General features: G+C 31.1%; 1 protein-coding gene across 1 annotated transcript; it reads right to left on the bottom strand.

Annotated features, from left to right (window-relative positions):
• Window positions 1–17,798: 17,798 nt before the first annotated feature.
• Window positions 17,799–19,175, bottom strand: LOC145953493 (serine/threonine-protein phosphatase 7 long form homolog). The gene is made up of 5 exons (XM_083067459.1): window positions 19,107–19,175; window positions 18,549–19,029; window positions 18,314–18,494; window positions 18,141–18,231; window positions 17,799–18,050 (listed from the first exon to the last, which is right to left on the bottom strand). The coding sequence occupies exons 1-5, from the start codon at window positions 19,173–19,175 to the stop codon at window positions 17,799–17,801; spliced, it is 1,074 nt and encodes a 357-aa protein (XP_082923585.1).
• Window positions 19,176–21,912: the final 2,737 nt, after the last annotated feature.

The raw sequence follows: 21,912 nt of genomic DNA, 5'->3' as shown, positions 1-21,912 counted from the left end.
AAAGGCCAAAAAGCTGCATGTGCAGTTGTTACCTTGGCAAGTCGTTAAAGTACTCACAAATCGCTTTCAAAGGGCAAATGGCACGTACCTTGGTTCAAGTAAACTACATGCATGTGCATCTACATCTTTTACCCACCATGCCTTTCAATTCCTTTGTCCCCAACACTGGTTTTACCTTTGTTTTTAACCTGCCTTTATCATTCATTTCTGCTTCTCACTCACGAGATAACCCATGGTAAAGTTAAAAGAAAAATAAATAAATCCCCAATTTAGTTACTACTATCTCTTTGTCCAAGGTGTATATATATATATTTTAAGATGATTTAGTTCATCATTTTTAGTGAGTTTTTATTATATTTTTTTATACATAAAATTTAAATTCAAAACTTTATTTAAAAAAACAGAGTCTAGTAAGATAAGTAATTTGTTGATATATTAAGATTTATTTAAAAAGTTAATTTTATTAATAGATATTCTTTTGTATACACACAAGTAATATAATTATTTGTCAACTATATCGCTTTATGCTACTACAAGTATTATTTTAGTTTTAAAAATCATTAAAAAAATCGTGTTAATTACTGAAAATCACAAATGTTAAATATATTGACCCTTTTTAAGAATTACTATTTAATAAGAACTTTCATAGCTAAAAGTTGTAATTTTTAAGAGGTTTAAATATATTTTTAATCTCTCAAATTTAGGATAAATTTATTTTTGTCCCTCAAATTTAAAATTGATATTTTTAATTTCTATAATTTTAAAAAATCTTATTTTAATTTTTATATTCAAATTTTATTAAGAAATTTATCAAATATTATTGCATAATATTAACTTATTATGATATTTTTATTAATGAAAATATCACATTAAATCTAATTAATATTGTATAACCGTCTTAATTTATTACTTTCATATATGTTATTGGTGATTTGAGAGATTAAAATAAGATTTTTAAAAATTACAAGATTAAAAATTACGTTTTTAAATTTGAGGAATAAAAATAAATTTATCTTAAATTTGAGGGACTAAAAACATATTTAAACCTTTTTAGAAAATAATGTGAGACTTTCTATTTTCAAAAGCTAATATTTGAGTTAAATATCTTGGGAACAAATTCAGAATTTCACCAAAATTTGACCCTTTTTAAGAATTACTATTTAATAAGAACTTTCATAGCTAAAAGTTGTAATTTTTAGGAGACTTAAATATGTTTTTAATCCTTTAAATGTAGAGTAAATTTATTTTTTATCTCTCAAATTTAAAATTTATGTTTTTAATATTTATAATTTTAAAAAAATCTTATTTTAGTTTTTATATTTAAATTTTGTTAAAAAATTTATCAAATATTATTACATAAAATTTACCTATTATGGTGTCTCTCTTAATGAAAATATTACGTTAAATCCAATTGATATTGCATAACCGTCTTAATTTATTATTTTTATATATGTTATTGGTGCTTTGAAAGACTAAAATAAGATTTTTAAAAATTACAAAATTAAAAACTATGATTTTAAATTTGAGAGATAAAAATAAATTTATCTGAAAGACTAAAAATATATTTAAACCTTTTTAAAAAATAATGTGAGACTTTCTATTTTTAAAAGATAATATTTGAGTTAAATATCTTGGGGACAAATTCAGAATTTCATCAAAATAATATATTTTTCATTTGTTTTTCTCTGATTATCACTAGCCTAACTCCAAATTAGGTCACCCAAGCCCATCCCTATATATCTAGCTATCATTTATGCTAAGCCATGCATGTCAGGTTAATTTCTAAGACCAAAATTGAAAACACCATACCCTATTTTGACCTATAGCAATTTTCCTCAAACTAAAAGAGCCTCCACTGAACCGGCAAGCCTCGTATAGGCAAACACTACTAATTAATTTTACATCATGATGGTGTGCTTTTACCTTGTAATATTTTATAATTCATAAAGAATCCAATCATAGTTAATTTTAAGAGATTAAACAAATAGGTTAATTAGTTAGCAAAGCAACAGAAACAATTTTTTAAGAAAAAAATTAGAGAATAGTTGAGTGATGATGATGGGAAACAAACAAGGTAAGAAGCAGCACAGAAGATTTGGTTCCTTTTAGTTGCACACCTGTTTCACTTGTACCAATTCGTTAGACGTATTTAATTATAAGTCATCCTTCATTAAAGTGATTAACAAACACAAATGCCGAGAATCGCGGTTTAAGATCATTTCCACGTAAAATCTCTAATCAAATTTTATCGTTTTCCATGCAGATCTTATCAACGAAGATCCATATTCAACTCTCAGTAATCACCATTAAATGATTTGCTTGACAGGTAATCAAAGTCCACCTGTGTAGGAAGACAACTACTTCAAAATTTATGATAATAAATATTTCGTCGTACGTTTGGAAAAGAAAGAAGAAAACGAAAATTTTTTATAAAAAAATAAATAATATATACAATTTTCATTTAGTAGAGAAATTAAATATTAGGAATAAAAATTCATTTTCCTTTTTTATTTGATTTAAACTTTAAAATTTTCATCCTCGTGATTTTCTTTCCGCTATATTAAATAAAGGATTAGTCTTATGTTATTTATCTTTTAAAATAATATATATATATATATATATATATATATGAAATTTTAATTATGCATTTACACATTTTTTTATGATAAAAAAAATGTCAAAATTATCCTCATTAAAAGGTAGAATGTAATTATGATAGATCATTTAAGTATTTTTGAATTATCATAATTTTTTAATTTAAAAATATTTTTTTAGATAAATTAAAATATTTTAAAAAAATACACGTGAAACAAAGGGAATAAAAATATATTTACATGAAGAGTATTTTATTTTCAGACGAAGTTGGTGATGGTGGAAGAGGGATATATAAATGCAGATATATAGGTAACTGTACTGTGTTGATTAAACCGCAACAACGCGAAATATAAAACTTTTAATAATTAAAAGTACATTTGTCGTTTATGGGAAATGTTTAACTTGCAAAATTTAAAATAAAAAGATAAAAGAATAATGTAATATAAATATTTATCAAAAGAAAGAGAAATGTAATGTTAGTTGTTGTAGAATAATAGTCAAAAGAGATGATAAAAGAGAACACAAAGTATGACTTTGATATATTGAACTGACTCAAACAATAATATTGCAAGAGTATTTATACAACAGTTAAACTAAACTAAATATGGTTTGTTATCTATTTCAACTTAGCTAACATACTATATCTATTATTACATATAGATGACTTAATATCCCTTTTATCCCCTTTCAAACTCAATGTGAATTGTTTATCAATAGTGAGTTTGTCCCTGAGCTCTAGAAAAATTGCAGAACTTGGAGACTTAGTTAGAAGATCTGCTACTTGAAATCGTGTTGGAATATGACGAACTTGAATTTGTCCCCGAGCCACTCTCTCTCACAAACCATAAGTCTAATTCAAAATGTTTGGTTCTAGTATGCATAACTGGATTGGCAGAGAGAAGAACAACCCCTTGATTGTCGCACCAGATCAAAAGGAGATTGCTTACTCCAAATATGAAGTTCTAAGAGGAGATTCTGAATAAATTGAATTTCTGCAACCAGACTTGCCAGACTTCTGAATTCTGCCTCTATGCTAGATCTAGAAACCACTCTTTGCTTCTTTGCCATCCAAGAGACAATATTGGAGCCAAGATACACACAATTCCCAGAAGTTGACCTCATGTCTTCGTGATCACTTGCCCAATCCAAGTCACAGTAAGCAAAAATGTCAACATCAGTGGACTCTTATAGTGTAAGCCATGTTGAGAAGTACCTTTAAGATATCTTAGTAGCCTCTTTGTTGCTTTCCAATGAACCTCAAGAGGACGATGCATGAACTGACTCAACTTATTTACTGTGTAAGCAATGTCTGGCCGAGTAATAGTAAGATATTGAAGGGCTCCAATTACTGACCTATAAAGACTAGGGTCCTGACAATTGCGGTGCCATCATTGACAACATTTGAAGAAGGCGCCATTGGGGTTTTGATAGACTTGGCATTTTGATAGACTTGGCATTAAACATGTTGAGTTTGTCAAGTAGATCAATTAGATACTTGGTTTGAGAAAGATGAATGCCACTTTCATTATTGGAACTGACTTCTATGCCTAGGAAATAATGAAGTTTGCCCAAATCTTTTAAAGGAAAAGATTAATGAAGAGTCTGAACCAGGTTTTGGATGGCTACAAAAGAGTTACTAGTGATGATTATATCATCAACATATATAAGAACGTATATGACATTGGTTCTGGAAGTAAAAATAAACAGAGAGTGATCTGACCGAGCCTTTTGAAACCCCAGTCGGAGTAAATTGATAGTAAATTTCTAAAACCAAGCGCGTGGAGCTTGTTTGAGTCCATAGATTGCTTTTCTTAATTTTCAAACAATATTTAAACTTCCTTTATGAAATCCCTGTGGGTGTTGCATGTATATTTCTTCCTTGAGATCACCATGAAGGAAGGCATTATTCACATCAATTTGGTGAATTGGCCAGCCTTTAGAGACTGCAAGAGCAAGCACCACTCTAATACTAACAGGCTTGATGACAGGGCTAAAAGTCTTTGTATAATCCAGCCCCTGCTAGGGATGGCAACGGGGCGGGGCGGGTACGAGTTTCATGATACCCGTCCCCGTCCCCGCGACTGAAACCCGTACCCGTCCTCGTCCCCATACCCGTCGGGTATGTAAATTCTGTCCCATCCCCGTCCCCGTCGGGTATCGGGTATACCCGTACCCGTACCCGTACCCGTAAAAAAATAATTTTTTTTTAAAAAAATTAATTTTTTTTAACTTATCTTTATATCATATTACAATGATAATTAGGTTGTTTGTCTATCTCATATTTTAATCAAGAGACTTTTTAATAATTAAACAACTACAAATATTTCACATCATAATAAATAACCACACATAATTAAAATCTTACAAATTAAACAACCACTAATATTGAGTAGTCACAAATAAACAACCACAATGTTAAGTTGAAATAACAAAATAAACTGAAATTTCTCAAATAAAAATTAAAATTCATCTTGCAAGTGGAAAATGTTGAGTAATGTCATTAAGCTTCAGTCCACCTATCATAAGACAATTTATAAAAAATTAGAATCGAGTTATGAATGAAAATTTTAAAAATTAGAATTGAAAACTTAGATTGGAGTAATAAAATTAAAATCCACTTACAACATCTATTAATTTTGCACATGTTCAGTAATTCCACTTGCATGCAATCCACCTGCATACAAAAAAGATAAACTTTAGATGTGATAAATGAAATTGAAAATTTGTAATATTAAAATATAATATACCTTCATCATTAGATTCACTTTCACTCATTAAAGTAATTTTTTCTTTAGTGGTTTTAGCACCTACAAACATCAAATATAGAATATTAATTAGAAATGATACAAAATTACTAATTGACCATTAATGCTAATTTATCTTTTATTAATTTACCTAGATAGTCTGAGTTCCATAGCCAACTTTTAGTACACATCAAAGCTTCTACGGTAGTATGATTAAGTCGACTACGATTAGGACTTAATATTTGACCGCCGGCACTAAAAGCAGATTCAGAAGCTACAATAGTGATTGGAATGGCTAAAACATCCCTTGCAATTGCTTGGAGTATTGGATACTTTAACCCATTTGTTTTCCACCATGATAAGATATCAAAATCCGATGTAATAGGTATATTATCTTCCTCCAAGTAATAATCCAACTCTGTTTTCATAGATGAAGTTCTAGCTTTTTTCTTTTTTGCCATGAACTTTACAAAATCACTCATGCCATTATCACCAACATTTCCCTCCTCAAATGATGAAAACTCAGAAGAAGACCTGTCATTCTTCTTTGCTTGATATTCAGAAACCAAATCATAACACAATTGACGAATTCTACTAATTTCCAAATCACAATCAATGTCATACAATTTATCAAAATAATATTCAAGCAAATCCATTTTGTACCTTGGATCTAAAACAGAAGCTACTCCCATGATATCATGAATGGCACTCCAATAAATTTCAAATTTCTTTAACATTTGTTCTGCCATATTGTGAATGATTTGATTAGGAGACTTTACCCATTCATCTATTGCAAGTTTGATCTCACAAATCTTTGGGAAAAAAATGTTGGCAGTTGGATATTTGGATCCAGAAATTATTTCTGTGATATCATTAAACATTCTCAATCTCCCACAAACATCTTTTGCAAACTCCCATTGTGATTCAGTTGGCAAACAAGTGTATTGAGATTCACGCTGCTTTAATCGAAAAAACACATCCTTATAACACAAAGCAATACCAAGCATCTTAAAAGTGGAATTCCATCTTGTTGGACAATCTAAAGTTAATTTTTTGTTGAAAGGAATTCGCAACTGTTTAGCTGTTTCTTCAAATTTTTCTACCCTCTTAGGTGTTGCTGTCCAATATGCTACACTTTCCTGAATTTTTTCCACACCTTCTTTTACAACTCCCAACCCTTCTTTCACAATCAAATTGAGGATATGTGCAGAGCAACGCATATGAAGCAAAGATCCATTATGAATTAGTCTATCTAACTGCAACTTATCCTTAATTTTCTCAACCATGCTATCATTTGTGCTACAATTGTCCAAAGTAATAGTGGATAATTTTGTATCAATATTCCAATCCAACAAACAATCAATCAATACATTGCAAAGTCTATCAGCTGTGTGAGGTGCAGGAACATAAATGAACCTATATATATAATCATATTTTCATAAAAAGATAATAAAAAAATGCAAAACCAATTAGTAAAAAAAGCTATAAATTAAAGAAACTTTGTACCTCAAAATGATACTCTGTAAGGTCCAATTGCCATCAATATAGTGAGCTGTAATAGCCATATACCCTTTTTTTTGGTTGCTTGCAGTCCACATATCTGATGTAATTGTCATTCTTCCTTCATTTGTATCTATCAGCTTCATGACAACTTGTTTTTCATCTGCATAAATATCGAGTATCTCTTTCTTTATTGTATTTCTTGAAGGAAGTTGAAATAATGGTTGAATTGCTGCTACAAATCGTATAAACCCAATATGGTCCACTATTGAAAGTGGATATTCATGCAATATAATCATCAATGCAAGCTCCCTCCTTGCATTTTCTTCATTATAACTACCACATGCCAATTCCTTTTTCCCACGTCCTAAAACCTTAGAAAAAAGCATTGTTTGTCCCCCCTTCCTACTTGTACAAACCTTCTTTAAAACACATATTTCTAAATGGTGGTGCAAGTGCTTTGTTCCATTCCTCGCTTCTCCTCCAAGCAATTTGTTACAATAGTTACATTTAGCTTTATCCTTTCCATCAATTCTAATCTTTTCAAAGTGTTGCCACACAACACTTTTTAGCCTCCTATTCTCTGTTTGTGTTGTTGACTCTACTTGATCAGATGCTTCTGAAGGTGCTTATAGTAGTTCATTCATCAATGCTTGACCAGTACCAGTAGAACCTTGACATGGAATTGGTTGTTGTAAAGATTGTGGGGTTGGTTCTTGTGAAGGTTGATCTTCATTGTTAATTTTCTCTACAAGCGTGCAAGTTCACACAAAAAATGGTTAAAATACCAAAAGCAAACATAAAATACGAAAAGGAACATTTCAGTTGATAGTTAAAACCTTATATTGGATGGACCAAGGTGCCTTGTATATTTTTACTATTTTAGTTGTATAATATTTGCCTGCAATAAACAGTATTTGCCTGCAATAAACAAAATCACAAAATAGGATGTAACAAGAAAAAATTCAGCATTACATAGTTATTGATGAAGCACTATCATAATTAAAAAAATTCAGCATTACATTGCACTGTGCTTGGACCACTATGGCAGACAATGACTAAAGTAGAGTATCATCAAATAACAAAATCCAAAATTCGTAATCAGCAACAAGGTGGAGACCAAGAAAAAAATCTAACAAAGACAATCAAAATTAATGGAGCAAAAGTACCATTAAACCATTTTTACTTTCAACTCCAACATAGCTTTACTGAAAATAAATATAACCATTAATGAAGCGAAAGTACCATTAAACCATTTTTACTTTCAACTCCAACATAGCATTACTGGAAATAAATATAACCAACCTGAAAGGTCTCCCTTATTATTTTATATTCCAAATCCTGTTCACCAGTAGATGTCATTCTTCGCCTTAAGCCATCTACCCGAGTAAGAAACAAATCAAGATATTGAAACAAAAATATAAATTGAAAAGTTTATTAATGCAACTTATTGTAACTTACGGGAAGTGAGGAAATGAAATTAGAAAAAAAATAATAATAACGTTACAAGCACTGCAGAGAATGATGCAACAAACTAAATTGAATATTAGATATACCTCATCCAGAGTTGAAAAGGTACATTGCAGGGACTTCTCAAAGACCTGAAATCATTGGCAAAATTGACTTTTATAATCAAAGAAAAAACTAGATATTAATCAGAGGAGGAAAACACATTTGTCCATTTGGCTCTTCAAACACAGGAAAACTACCTAAATTGTAAAAAATCAAGGAACAACATCCAACCTGGCTTATTCTTTGTGAAACCAGTCGCGAAGAAACCATCGTTCCACCCTGCAACGAACCCAAACCACTCCACCGTACTTCCACCCTGCAGCGAAGAAACCATATTATCCCAAAACGCGCTCGGAGAATCATAGGTTGGAGATTTACCATGAACGGGAGAGGGTTGGGGATTTACCGTGGACTAGCGTTTGGCGTGGTTGAGGAAGAGTACCTCACTTGTGGCGGCAACGGCGGCAGCGTCTCCGCTGTCAAAACTGCTTGTCGGACACTGGACTATGAATCAGAAAATTGAAACCCTAACCTAAGTGTTTGCAGCCTCGTGGCCTTTACATTTTACAACAATATTTAAAATGTTAATTTTTTTAAAAAAATAAAATCGGGGACGGGTATTTAACCGGGGACGGGGATGGGGACGGGGACGGGGACGGGGCGGGTAAGTATATACTCGACCCGTACCCGTACCCGGTCAAAGCGGGTATTCCCCGTCAAAGTCAGGACGGGTTCGGGTATTACCCACGAGTACGGGTTTATTTGCCATCCCTAGCCCCTGCTGCTGATTGAAACCTCTGGCCACTAATCTGGCTTTGTGTTTGAGAATAGAGCCATCGGGTTTATACTTGTTTTTAAAAATCCATTTGCATGTTATTGCTTTTCTGCCTGGAGGTAGAGAGACTAAATCCCAGGTATAATTCTTCATTAACGCATTATATTCATCGTGCATGGCTTGTTTCCAATGTTGAGTTGCAAGAACTTGAGTGGTAGTAGTTGGTTCTGATGTGGCCAAAAGAACCCGTGGCTTGAAGATTCCAACTTTAGCTCTGGTGGTCATAGGATGCTGATTTGTTGCATGTGTGTCAAATTGTGATTGAGATGAAACGTCTGGATTGGTCAATGATGGAGTGGATGGAGGGGAAGATGGAACAGGATCAGCATTTGGCATGTTAGAAGTAGAAGTGTTGGAAGCCGACTGATAATGAGGTTGAGCAGATAATTGAGACGTTAAGGTAGGAATACTTGGTACTCCTTGTGATATTTGAAAAGGTTGTTTTCCTGGAATGCTGTTAGTACCAAACATAGACAGACCAAGAAAAGTGTCTTCATCAAAAACCACGTTCCTGGGTATGATAACTTTTCCATCACAAGTAAAACATTTATAGCCTTTATGGTGCATGTTATAACCAAGAAATAGACACTGAGATGGTCGAAAATTCATTTTATGACTGTTAAAAATTCGTAGGTGAGGATAACAAACACAACCAAAAGGTTTTAACAACATGTAGTTAGGCAGTTTCTTAAACAAAACTTCATATGGAGATTTGAGTCCAAGAGTGAATGTTGGAAGCCTATTTATGACATGAATAGCAGTACTAAATGCATCTGATGAAAATTCATGAGGGAGACCAGATGAAGATACCAATTTCTATGATATGACTATGTTTCCTTTCAGTTGTCCCATTTTGTGGGTGAGTATGCGAACAACTAAGCCTATGGATGATGCCATTTGCATTAAAAAACTTTGTGAGGTAGGTGAATTCTTTTCTCCCATCAGATTGAAACATTTTAATTTTTCTCCCAAATTGATTTTCAGCCATAGTTTTAAAATGAGTAAAATGATGTGCAGTTTCATATTTATTATGCATAAGGTAGACCCATGTACACTTAGAATAGGCATCGGTAAAATGAACGTAGTATCGAAAACCTTCTCTTGAAACATAGTGAGAAGGACCCCAAACATCACTATAAATGAGTTCAAGAGGAGCATTGTACAGATTGTTTGAATCAGAGAATGGAAGAGCATGTGATTTACCAATGCAACAAGATTTGCAAACAGAAAAATCTTTATTATTATGAACAGTCAGAGGAATATTACAAGTTTTCATAACAGCCTCTACAATTTTCCTAGAAGCATGAGAAAGTCTATTGTGCCATACAACATAAGATTTCTCATAACGTTGAACATTCAAGATAGTAGAGACAGTGGGAACATAGGCAGCAGAATTCGCATCAGGTTTCAGAAATTTCACTGCATCAAAAACATATAATCCATTTTTAAGATTCCCTTGCAGAAGAATTTCCTTCGAATCCTGAGATTTAACAAAACAATGATTGATGTGGAATTCAAGATATACTTCATTGTCTCTACATAATTTTGATACACTTAGCAGATTTTTGGTTATATGAGGAACATGTAAAAGATCTTTCAAAATAAACACTTTAGGAGACATACGAGTGTGAAACATGGAGGTACCTGTATGATTAATTCCTATGGCTTGACCATTTCCCATATGTATCTTGTCTTGGCCTATGGTAGTTGTTCTTGAACCAAGATTATTCAAATCTGGTGTGAGATGATTAGTGGCTCCCGAATCTGGATACCACTGATCATCATATGGCATGGTTTGAGAACCAACAAACATAGCTTGCATCTGTTGTGAGGTACCTGAGTTGGTAGAGTTGGTATTATTATTAAAATTAGGTTCAGCAAACTGTTGATCATACCTGTGCCAGCAGTAGAAGGCTATATGACCAATCTTGCCACAAACTTGACATTGTTGTTTGTTGCCTCTTCCAAAATTCTGATTTGATCGTCCACGACCTCTGCCTCTTTGATAACTTCTACCATTTGTGCCATTATGATTGAAAACTCCTCGTTCATTTGTAGTTTGTTTTCGGGTTTGGAAATTGCTTTGAGTCATATTAGCCTGCAAAGGTGTACTGTCATTTCTTTTGTGCTTTTCTAATTGTTCCTCTTGAGCCATTGGCAAGGCTTCAATTTGTTCAACAGTATATTCATCAGTTCTTGTAAGAACAGATGTGGTGAAGGGGTCGTAATCTTCTGGCAGCCCATCAAAGATAGCATCGATGTGCTCGGCTATGTCAAGCGGTGACCCAATTGCTGCAAGAGTATCGACAATCTTTTTAATTTCAAGAAGATACTGATGTATGGTCGTGGATTTCTTTGTTGCTCTTAGTTGAATCTTGAGTTGTTTGACACGAGCCTTGGTTTGAGAGACAAAGTAGGTTTCAAGATTACTCCATATCTGATGACACCATTCATATCCAACCATTCTCACCTTGAATTGTGGTTCCATACTTTCTAGTAACCAAGATTTGAGCAGGTTATCTTGTTGATCAAAATCTTTGTATTCTGAATTGATCACTTTTTTTTCCTTTGCTTCTTTAGACTCATATTGAGGTGGAACATGAATAGCTCCAAGAATGTGTTTCTTGAGACGGTAGCCTCGGATGGTAGAGTCTGCTTGTTGTCTCCAGGTAAGAAAGTTGTCCTCACTCAGTTTGGACGAAATAGGGGTGGAGAAGGCTTGAGGGATGAACGATTTGGGAGTTGCAGAAGCCATAAATTTGTGCCCAGAAAAAAATGCTCTTGATACCATGTAGAATAACAGCCAGAAAGATGATAACAGAGAACAGAGAGTATGACTTTGATATATTGAACTGACTCAAACAACAACACTGCAAGAGTATTTATACAACAGCTAAACTAAACTAAATGTGGTTTGTTATCTATTCCAGCTCAACTATCATACTATATCTATTATTACATATAGATGACTTAATATCCCTTTTAGTTGTATATCTTCAACGGTGGAGCTTCTTGTGGGACATGGGCCATGGCGCCCAAAAATTTTGCTAAAAACTTATATGAGGGATTTTTATTTAGATTTATTTTAGTTAATAATTTATATTATGTATTAAATTTTAGTTCAGTCATTATAAAATTTCTGAAAACATACTATCACAATTCATATCAAAAGGGATTTAAGTACGAAATTAATCATATATAATTGCAATTTATAACAATTTAAGGATAATAGATTCATGTGAAAAACAACAAATAAGAACAAAAAAAGATTAGAATTTTTTCTTTTGTACAACACAGACAATACACAGAGGTTGGGAGTTAACTTCATTACCTTTCAAATATTCCACACCTTAAAAGTAAGAATTCACATTCCCTCGTACCTCTATCAACAAAAAGTGAAGGATATGGGTCTCTAAAATGATCTCCTCTTGGCTCCCCTCCTCTTGATTCTTTAGAGCCTAACAAGAGTGTGAATAAGAAATTAACGTCTCTCATTTTGATATTAAACCTAACTCGATCTCCCTCTAATCCATCCATAATTACTAAACCTTAACTTTGGTTACATATCTTTTCTTCTCACTTGATAATACTAATAATAATAATAATAATAATTCTAATGATCTACCATGACTGTACACTGTGCAACACACAACTAACTACGCTTATATATATATATTGAAACAGTAATATAATATAAGCACATCTACATCTCATGAATATGTACAACTATGTTGCTTGTCCAACAACTATATACAAATATATATAAAACTATCTACCAATAACCGGTAGTCTACAAAATAAAATCAAACTCTAGGCACCACATGTGGCTCTACTGCTACTCTCCAACCTACCCTTGTCCTACTCTTATACAACATATGATTATCACAGTCCAAACCATATGGAAACATGCAAGGGTAAGTTAGGTAAAATAAATAACTCATATAATTACGTATGCAACACATCAACACATAAATTCATTTTCACATCCAACACAAGAAACATACAACACATATACTACACATCTTAACATCACTTCAACAATACAACACATATCAACATTGTATCAACACATCAACATATACGCATCGTCACGCATTTCAACTCGGAGATCTCCTATAACATAGAGTAAGTAGTCTAAGTGGCTAGGTCCTACTAAACCGACAACACATAACCTTTTTGGATTTGCTAGGTAAATAGAAAATTTGGATAAAAATTCACAACACGATAACGGTTTCTCAGACTTTGTCACTTAAACAAGGAAGTATAGTACTATGTTAGGATAGGAAAACTAGGTTTAGGCCTACCACAACATTAGCTAGCTCAACTAAGTCACCTATGAGATTAGCCTACTGACTATCCTCCAAATACTACAACCCTCTGATACTCGGTTAGGAATTAAGTTTCTAACTTCGTACTTTACTCGAATTGGCCGCTTGTGATCAGTATAGCTCGACCTGACCCCTATACCGTGGTCCCTTTGTACATGTGTGCCTCGACCTTGCCCACACACGAGATCAACTAAGTCTCAGAGGAGAAAAACACAACATCCACTCCAAAGGACAACTTCCCAAGGAGGGTTTTTCACCAAATTGGGCTCTTAGAGCACCACAACTATCTCAATCCGCACAATGGGATGAGAAAATTTGAAAACATATCCCCTAGTCCCAGTGATCAACAAATCATCATCACAGCTCAATCAACACACAACTCAATATCACAGTTCAGCTCAACAACTGAGAATAACAACACAATAGCTCATTATATTTTTCAGCACAACAACTCAATCAACACATAACTTTTCAAGTCATATATCATCTCTATACAACTACTCAACTTCACAACTCGTTTACAACACTATATTCAACATGCATCTCAACATCTCACTACTCAATCATCACTACTCATATTCAACTTTAAACAACACAGTCAACTCAACAATTCAACTTACAACTCAACCATCACAAAGTAAGATCTTTTCGGTACATAGCACAACATACAATTTTATAACAGCATACAACTCTCATCTAACAACTTAGCAAAAATGTCATCATGCACTTCACAACTCTCAACTAGATCATCTCATCATATTTCACAACATATACATGGTCAACACACAACATATAACAACTTTAACAACTTAATTTTCAACATGCTTTAACAATATCATCTTTTCAACATATAATTGATCAACACACAACTCATAAACAACTTCAACAACATACAACATATAAACAATTCCAACAACACAAAACATGTTCAACACATAATGTTCCTCATCATACCATATCTTTACAACTTATTCAACATCATTTAACCATAATACAACTCAAACAAAAAGCTTTCAACATACAACTCATCCATTATGTAAGCAACCAACTTAATTAGAAAAGAAATTTAATAAACTAATTCCCCACGCTCAGCGTAGAAATTCACGCTCAGCCTCAGCCTTCCAGAGGCACAACTCAATTCTCACGCTAAACACAAAATCCCATGCCCAGCATCAGCCTTCCAGAGGCACATCTCATTCTCACGCTAAGTGCAGAATCCCACGCTTAGCTTCAGAGTTCCGGCAGCATTTCAAAATTTTCATGCTAAGTGTGAAAACCCACGCTTAGCATCCTAAACCCAAAAATTCATACCAATAAATGAACAACTACATCTGCAATGCCTTTCAACCCATGCAATGATCAAAACATGTAACCCCAAAATCCTTCAACCCCAACAACATACAACTCAGAATTCAGAAGAAAAGCGACATGCATTCACAACAACTCAAGGAAATCATCATATTTAAATCTTGCATCAAGAACAACCAAAAACCCTAATTTCAACAGAAGATCCCATGAATCAAACCCTACAGCTGCAAATTTCATCAATTTATCAACATTAAACCTTCAATTCGTTCAATAGCCCCATGTTTTCAACCCAAGACCCCAAAATCCAAGCTTCCCTTATCTTAGAACGGGGTGAACGATGAATTTTGAGCTACTCCGAGGTTGAAGAAGAAGAAAAAGAAAAAAATGGAACAGAAATCCGACTCCAGGCTTCAAAGCTCTCTAGCACACCAATTGCCTAGCAACCTTGAAAATCAATAAGAAATATGTGGTTTGGGAGAAGGAAATGGGAAAAGAGAAGGAAGGAGGCTTGTGGTCTTACAATAATAATAATAATAATAATAATAATAATAATAATAATAATAATAATAATAATAATAATAATAATAATAATATAAAACAATATATTATATCATGAATCTCAAATAATTTAATCAAAACAAATTTATACAAAAATATGCTCGCAATATCAAAATTCTCTATAAAATCAATCCTTTAAATTTATAATAAAACACAATTAATTTAATTGAGAAGATGTAAAGTGTTACAAAAAGAGGCGGGAAAATAGTTATACAAGTGTTTTTAACGAAGCATGAAGATGTCATAAGCCATGTGAGGGGTTTAGGATTTAGGTTAGGGTTGCATAGTATTCGTCCATGAGTTGAAATCGATGATGAATAAAAAAAAATTATATAGTGGGTGCAATAATTTCTTCTTTACAAAAGTATCTTTATTATCTATATTTATAAAATTCAAAAAGTAAGTAATAAAATACAAATAGTTTCACTTTTTATTCTTGACATACAAAAACTTTTAAAAATATATATCAAGTATCTAGTTTTAGAAAGAAATAGAAATCTAAGACATGTTTATTGATTTTAGCTAAAAAAAATTAACTTTTCTTAATATCCACAAATTAGTTATTTGAATTTTATTATAAAGATTAGAAATAGTACATCGTGATTATCCTTTATAAATTTGTACATTTGAAAGTATCAGATGATTTTTTCATTTTTAATATAGTCAAAACTTTCTACATAAGTAACTATAATTATGCAACATCCACCTCCGGCCATCTCCCATAAGTAATTATACTTGCTTATGTAAAAACGGAAGTAAAAAATAAAATTGCAGTAGTACCAAAGTGACACAAGTCTAAAACTTGAAATGTGTGAAGAACAAATTTTGATATACTAACTTATTTGCTTTTTATAATATTATAATATAATAATATTGTGTAACAAAAGACCAAGACGTAAGATGTCAGATTGTCAGTGAAAACTTGTCTTGTTTTTCTTTAATCCTTTCTTTGGCACATACAAAATATCAAAGAAATAGGATAGAGAGCCAAGAAATAATAAAGGGGAAAAAATTACGATTATTTGATATCAAAGAAATTTGTCAACGAAAAAATAAAAGATGTAAATCTCGACTTTTTTATTTTAATATACTGTTTTATTTTAATATTTTCGTAAATATTTTAGATTATATTTAATTTACGTAAATATACTGTTTTTCTTATGCAGTGAAAAGTCGTTCAATGAGTAAACGATTTCTCATTTCAGTTTTGATTAAAACGTTGAACACCCCTTTTAGAAATTGGTGGTTGCCAAACTGATTTCTTATCGGGTCTTTTTTTTTCAATTTGTTTTTTAGTTTTTTTTGTAAATATTTTAAAAATTATTTTAGTTATAATTAAAATTTTAAATTTATAAATTAATATATTTTATAATTTAAATATTTCAATGTTATTTAATAAATTTTAGTAATATAATATTTTGAATTGATTTAATAATTTATTTTTTTTAATAAATAAAGATATTTTAATATTTTTAAAAAATGTATTTATTTATTTATTTTTGAAAAAAATATAGATATTTTAATATTTTTTAAAATATTCGTTGACTAAAAAAAGATAATATTTTTAGGGTATTTAAATTTTTAATTTTTATTTAAAAACATAGATAAATTGAAATTATTTGTTAAAATTATAAAAATTTATTATTTTTTTATTATTTTTATTTGTCTTTAATTTCAAACAAAAGAAAGAAATAATGGTTTCATTAAGATGAACAATTTAGAAATATTTATCCCAACACAATAGGAGATGAAATAAATAAAAATAACAACAAAATCACAATCCACTGAATTACATAATAGGAACCTAGTTTAATGAAGTTTATGCCCACCAGTTCCACACCTTGGAGGTTGTCGGTTCCTTGTTGGGTTTCGACGACCAATGTGTGGTTGTTGTAGTTCAACTTGCTCCTGATGATGTTCTATATAAGCAGTATTCGTAGGAGGATTCAATGAAGGACTTCCACCGACCTTAGAGTGATAAGAAGAAAATGAGGGAAAATTCATGTTTTGCATGTAATCCTATACACTTTGTGGCGTGTGTACGTTGACACAAAAAATATTGCTCATGAAGTCCTCTGTGGGAGCTATTGTTGTTGGTGGGGTGTTCATGAATTCTTCATGTTGCGTATGATATGGTGGATTCATTGAAAGAGACTGAGGATATTGTTCCACACTATAAGGTGGTTGGTTATCTCCAACTATTGGGGTATGTGTTGGTGTTGGATAATATTGTTGAAATCCTATTGTTGTTGGATGTTGTGTACTAGAAGTGGATGTACCAGATGAAGAATATTGGCTACAAAGAAATATTTTTGAATTTGCACGAAACCATTGCAAATATTTAGGAGTGTGTTGAAGAGGCCCTTGAAGTGGTTGCCCAAAAATAACATGTTTGCGTCTATCTTTCCAAATGGAAATCTAGTATGCATGTTGTTCAGCCCAGTTGGTGTCACTGTGTCCTCTCATGTCAATTTCGTGCATTTTATCAAGATTATGCACTTCATTAGGGATTGATTGCCACAAGCCATATTGTAATTGGACTCTGTCACTTTGATGCCAGACTATAACTGCAAATGAAGCTACAACAGTACAAGAAATCCATATTCTGGAATCCTTGTAAGCACGTGTTGGTAATGAGGACTCAAATCCCCTATATGGCATCCAAAGAAACTGAAAAAAGAAAAAGGTTTAGACAATAAATTAATTGAATAAAAGTTTAATCAAAGAGAGTATGTTTGAGATAAGTTGACATCGTATTACCTCGTTATGATTCATGTTATCATATCTTAATCTGTACCCAAGCAAATCTCCATGGGGCATCCCCGTAAATCTTAGCCCTCTTCCTGTCCATCTAAAAATACTGTACATTGATTAAAATTTACAATTTATGTGGTTGTTTGATGTATTAAAGTTGTATATAAGTTTATTCATACCTTAATGCAAGCGAATATGTAATATCTCGTTCGACTCGTGGTTGGATGAAGGGCATGCGATACCAAGCCCAAGATTGCAAAAGTAAAGAACATCCACCCATTTTCTTGGATGATGAATAAATCGCCCTACACATTTCTCTGTACAAATATGTCAAATAAGTAGAACCACAACTATATCGTCCTGCACATTCTAAGTCAGTCAAAAGTGGTAAATACATTAAGTGAAGTCTGTTACCTGACTTGTCTGGCATTATTACACCACCAATCAACCCTAAGATATATGCCCTACAATGTTGGTGCAACTGTTGTTCAGTGGGTTCATCTGGTAGCGCAATTGTATGGTCTTTTAACCATTTTAGTTTTATGATTGAGCCAATTAGAGCTTCCCCTTTTGGAGGTACGAAGCCTAACAACTCATAACACAATTCATCACAGTCAAAGAAAGTTGGTCCAGTGACTGGTTTGCCATCGATCCTCAAACCTAGTTGAAGTGCCACATCTTCCAAAGTGACCGTGCACTCACCAATTGGGAGGTGAAATGTATGTGTCTCAGGTCTCCACCTCTCGACCAAAGACGTTATCAGACAATCATCAATTTTAAAATGTCTAATTTTGGTAACGTCCCCAAATCCAGCAACCTCCAACAAATGTTCAATTCTTGGGTCAGGTGGAGGCATAGAATGATAGTAAGATTGAATTACTTGACCACTTGTTGTCTGTGAATATGGTAGAACTGAAACGTTAGTAATGAATAATATTAGTTGTAAAGATTATGAAATATATATTAACTTACCATAAGATGACTTTCATTAGATCTATGGAGGTATTGTTTCCACAACATAGTTGAAGATGACGAAGACATTCTTGAAGGAGAAGAGCAACGAAATTGATGAATGCAATAGCAAAAGAGAAATGTTGTGTGTTTAGGCTTTGATGGTATGTAGTGTATATATAGTGCAAAAAAGTGAGACAATTAATACATGCGCGTCAGGAATCCAACAACTTTATGCAGTGTCATTGATTCAGAGTGTCATTGATTCAGGGTGTCATTAATGCATGCGCGTTAGGAATCCAACAACTTTATGCAGTATGTCATTGATTTAGAGTGTTATTAATTCAGGGTGTCATTGATTCATAGTGACATTAATGCATGCACGTTAGGAATCCAACAGTGTGTCATATTGATTCAGAGTGTCATTGATTCAGAGTGTCAAAAAATATAAATTATATAAAAATTAAAATATTACAAATATAAGTATAATATTAATTTATGAAATTAAAAATAAATTATAATTAAAATATTAAAATATCTATATTTATTGAAAAAATTAAATTATTAAATAATTCAAAATATTAAATTACCAATATTTATTAAATGACATTGAAATAATTAAATTATAAAATATATTAATTTATAAATTTAAAATTTTAATTATAACTAAAATAATTTTTAAAATATTTAAAAAAAAAACTAAAAAAACAAATAAAAAAAGGACTCGATGAGAAATCGGTTTAGCAACCACCAATTTCTCAAAGGGGTGTTCAACGTTTTAATCAAAATTGAAATGAGAAATCGTTTACTCATTGACCGACTTTTCAATACATAAGAAAAACGGTATATTTACGTAAATAAAATGTAATCTAAAATATTTACAAAAATATTAAAATAAAATGGTATATTAAAAAAATTCATAAATCACACGACTTTTATTTTTCGTAAATAAATAAGAAAATGAACAATACACATAAAATTCATCCATATTTGAATAAAGAGTAATTTTTACTAAGTATTATACCGCTCAATAATTTTATATTAAATATAAATTTTATAAACCCAATTATTAGATTGAAAGTTTTTTACTTTTAAATTATATATACAAAATTTTATATTAATCTAAGATGATTTGTTACTTCATTCTTATAAAACAAAATTAACACAAAATATGCATTTCAAAATATAATAAAAATATAAACATTTTGATTATCTTTAAGTTGTTGTTCAATTTTAATAAAATTTAATATAAACATATAAAGTGATATGAAGTTCTAATTCAATGGTTAGATTTACAAAATTTACATTTAATATAAAGTTATTCAACAATGTAATACTTAGTAAAAGTTACACCGATATCATTTGAATCCTCTTGAATGTAGGATAATCACATTCGAATAACACTTTTTGTTATTCATGTCATACTTTTATTTATTCAAATAAATAAAACTCTTATTTGAATATGTTTTCTTTCAAAATGTGAAAAAGTTTAATTTTATTATTTTAATTAATTTATAATCTAAAAAATTTTGTTTTAAAATTATTTGCTTATTTTTAATTATTTATTTAATTTAAAAATATTATTTATTTAGTAATATAATTTTTATTTAAATGATTAATATAAAATATATAGTTGAAATGTCCTTCCATTTGTAACATTTCTTTCACACTATTTGATTTCATACAGAAAAAAAAAAAAATTGATACTATTTTTCTTGAATTAACGTGACAGAAATGACATGTAGATCCATCGTCTCCCAATGCAACATTTATTAGTGGTACCTTAAATTTTCATACTTATAAATTGTTTCATCAACCTGGTTCTTGAACTTCAAGGATTGTAGAAAGTTATATGCTAAGTTAATCGAAAAAGCCTCTATAGACTCATCTAGTCAAGTCCAATTATCTTGCTTTTCTCTTTTGAGTTTAACATCTGCATATTTTGAGTTTATATATGTGAATTTACGTAACATTTATTATACTGTTAGTGTTTATTTATCGGATATAACTGTGAGTGTATATAGAAACTTATATTTATTATTTGTTTATTGGAAATAACTACAATTGCATAGAGAAACTCACGGCAGTTCGATGAATATAACTGTGATTGGTACTTTGTTAACCTTATTTCACAACTCAGATAAATCTACAACATTAAAACTCACTTTGATTGAATTAACCATGAAAACAACTTGTAAAGATTATTGATTTGATATATATTAATGTTTTAAAATTTTTAAAAACAAAATTAAACTATAACATTATAACGCATATCAGAGCTATTTTAATAAATTTTAAGATTGAAAATATTATTAAACATTATGACAAAAACTTGTAACAAAAATGGAACATAATATAATATCATTTAAATTAATTTTAATATTTTCATTTCTTTTTAAGTGTTGTATAAATTTCTTAATATACTTTTTATTTTTATTTTTACATCACAATAAATATACATTAATTGTAAATATATAAGTTAAGTACAGTAATAAATAAGGGTATAATTAAAAAAATAACGTTGTGTTAATTTTTGACAATAACAAATAAACAAAAACAAAATTTTTCTAAAAAAAACTGAAAATTAAAAATAATGGATGGAGTATTAAATTTGTGATAAATGTAAGTAGGTTAGAGTATTCAATTGTAATTAGTAGTACTGCTACTATTCAAATTCTGCCATACCGTATAATACATTGGTTTTTATGGTGGTGAAGACGGAAAGTTACATCGCGTTACCAGAAAGAATTTGTGTGGCACATCACATTTACCTAGACGACTGTGCAATTCAATTGTTCTTTCTTTCGTGCCTGTTTGAAAACAGAGA

Source organism: Cajanus cajan, chromosome 11 (genome assembly GCF_000230855.2).
Source record: "Cajanus cajan strain Asha chromosome 11, NIPB_CcT2T_4, whole genome shotgun sequence".
Classification (NCBI taxonomy): Eukaryota; Viridiplantae; Streptophyta; class Magnoliopsida; order Fabales; family Fabaceae; genus Cajanus; species Cajanus cajan.
Note: the sequence above shows the minus strand (reverse complement) of the source record. Positions and strands in the feature narration are given on the sequence as shown.

What these genes read in the sequence shown, in the direction of transcription:
- LOC145953493 (XM_083067459.1), bottom strand. Translation starts at nt 19,175, where the DNA reads ATGTCTTCGTCATCTTCAACTATGTTGTGGAAACAATACCTCCATAGA. An exon ending in AATAATGCCAGACAAGTCAG is followed by an intron (nt 18,495 to 18,548) that starts GTAACAGACTTC and finishes TAGAATGTGCAG; the next exon opens with GACGATATAGTTGTGGTTCT. An exon ending in ATAACATGAATCATAACGAG is followed by an intron (nt 18,051 to 18,140) that starts GTAATACGATGT and finishes TTCTTTTTTCAG; the next exon opens with TTTCTTTGGATGCCATATAG.